Genomic DNA, 1,110 nt, shown 5'->3' on the forward strand with positions numbered 1-1,110 from the left:
TACTTGTTTCTCTCTCCTTTATTCCTAAAAATTTGAAAAAGTTTAAATATCCAATTATTACATATTTTAAAAATTTTAAAGTACATGAGGATGCACATCAAAAAACATATACTCTAGTAACTGCATAGTAAATATAAGATAACTAGTAACTAAATATAAAATAACCAATGATTTCTAGCTTACTCCAAGTTTTATAACAGGTTCATCAGCTCCATTCAAACTAAAATTGTAAACATCATTCCTGTGAAAATGAAGAGAAATATTAACTGCATTGTATAATAAATACATTTAGTCTATTCAAATATGAAAAAAAGATGAAAAATTACTTACGATGGGCATTCAGAAGTAACATTAACAAAAGTAGTCTTCAGTTTTCTATAACTTTTTTTCTGAACCTTTTCCTAAATACAAAAGAGGTTTACATAAAGCCATTAAAACTTGCATATTACTGTATGTGGCAAACAAACAACATGTACAATTACATTTTCATATAGTTTCCAGTCGTGCTTCCACTAATATAAATCTGGCTATATTAACATTTGTAACATTTTCCTTAATGTAAATTGAATAAAAATATACCCTAAAGAAAAGAAATCGCCACCTCCTAAAGATATCTGCACTCCTATATTCACTGCAGCGTTATTCACAATAACCAAGACATGGAAACAACCTAAGTGTTCGTCAACAGATGAACGGATAAGGAAATTGTGGTATATACATATATACAATGGAATATTATTCAGCCTTAAAAGTAGGAGATCCTGCCATTTTCCACAACATGGATGAACCTAGAGAACATTATGCTAAGTGAAATAGCCAGACACAGAAAGAAAAATACCACATGATCTCACATGTGGAAGCAAAAAAAAAAAAGTCAAATCCATAGAAATAGAGAATAAAACAGTGGTTATCAGAGCAAGGAAGCAAGAAGGAAATGGGGAGACGTAGGTCAAAAGACACAAAGTTGTGGGATGTAGGATGATGTAAGATGTTTAAGTCTCAAGATCTAACATAGAACATGAGGTCTAAAATTAATATTATATTGTACTTTGGGATATTTGCTAATGGAGTGGATTTTAGGTGCTCTTGCCACACACACACACACACACA

The 1,110-nt window shown here is 30.9% G+C and overlaps 1 protein-coding gene across 1 annotated transcript in view; it reads right to left on the reverse strand.

Annotated features, from left to right (window-relative positions):
* SYCP2 (synaptonemal complex protein 2) overlaps nucleotides 1-1,110 on the reverse strand; it is an 84,263-nt gene that overhangs the window by 29,531 nt on the left and 53,622 nt on the right. The window contains 2 exon segments of the mRNA XM_012656472.1: nucleotides 184-241; nucleotides 331-401. Of these exon segments, the coding sequence (XP_012511926.1) occupies nucleotides 184-241; nucleotides 331-401 (129 nt within the window).

This window comes from Propithecus coquereli, unplaced genomic scaffold (genome assembly GCF_000956105.1).
Source record: "Propithecus coquereli isolate 6110/MARCELLA unplaced genomic scaffold, Pcoq_1.0 Scaffold503, whole genome shotgun sequence".
Classification (NCBI taxonomy): Eukaryota; Metazoa; Chordata; class Mammalia; order Primates; family Indriidae; genus Propithecus; species Propithecus coquereli.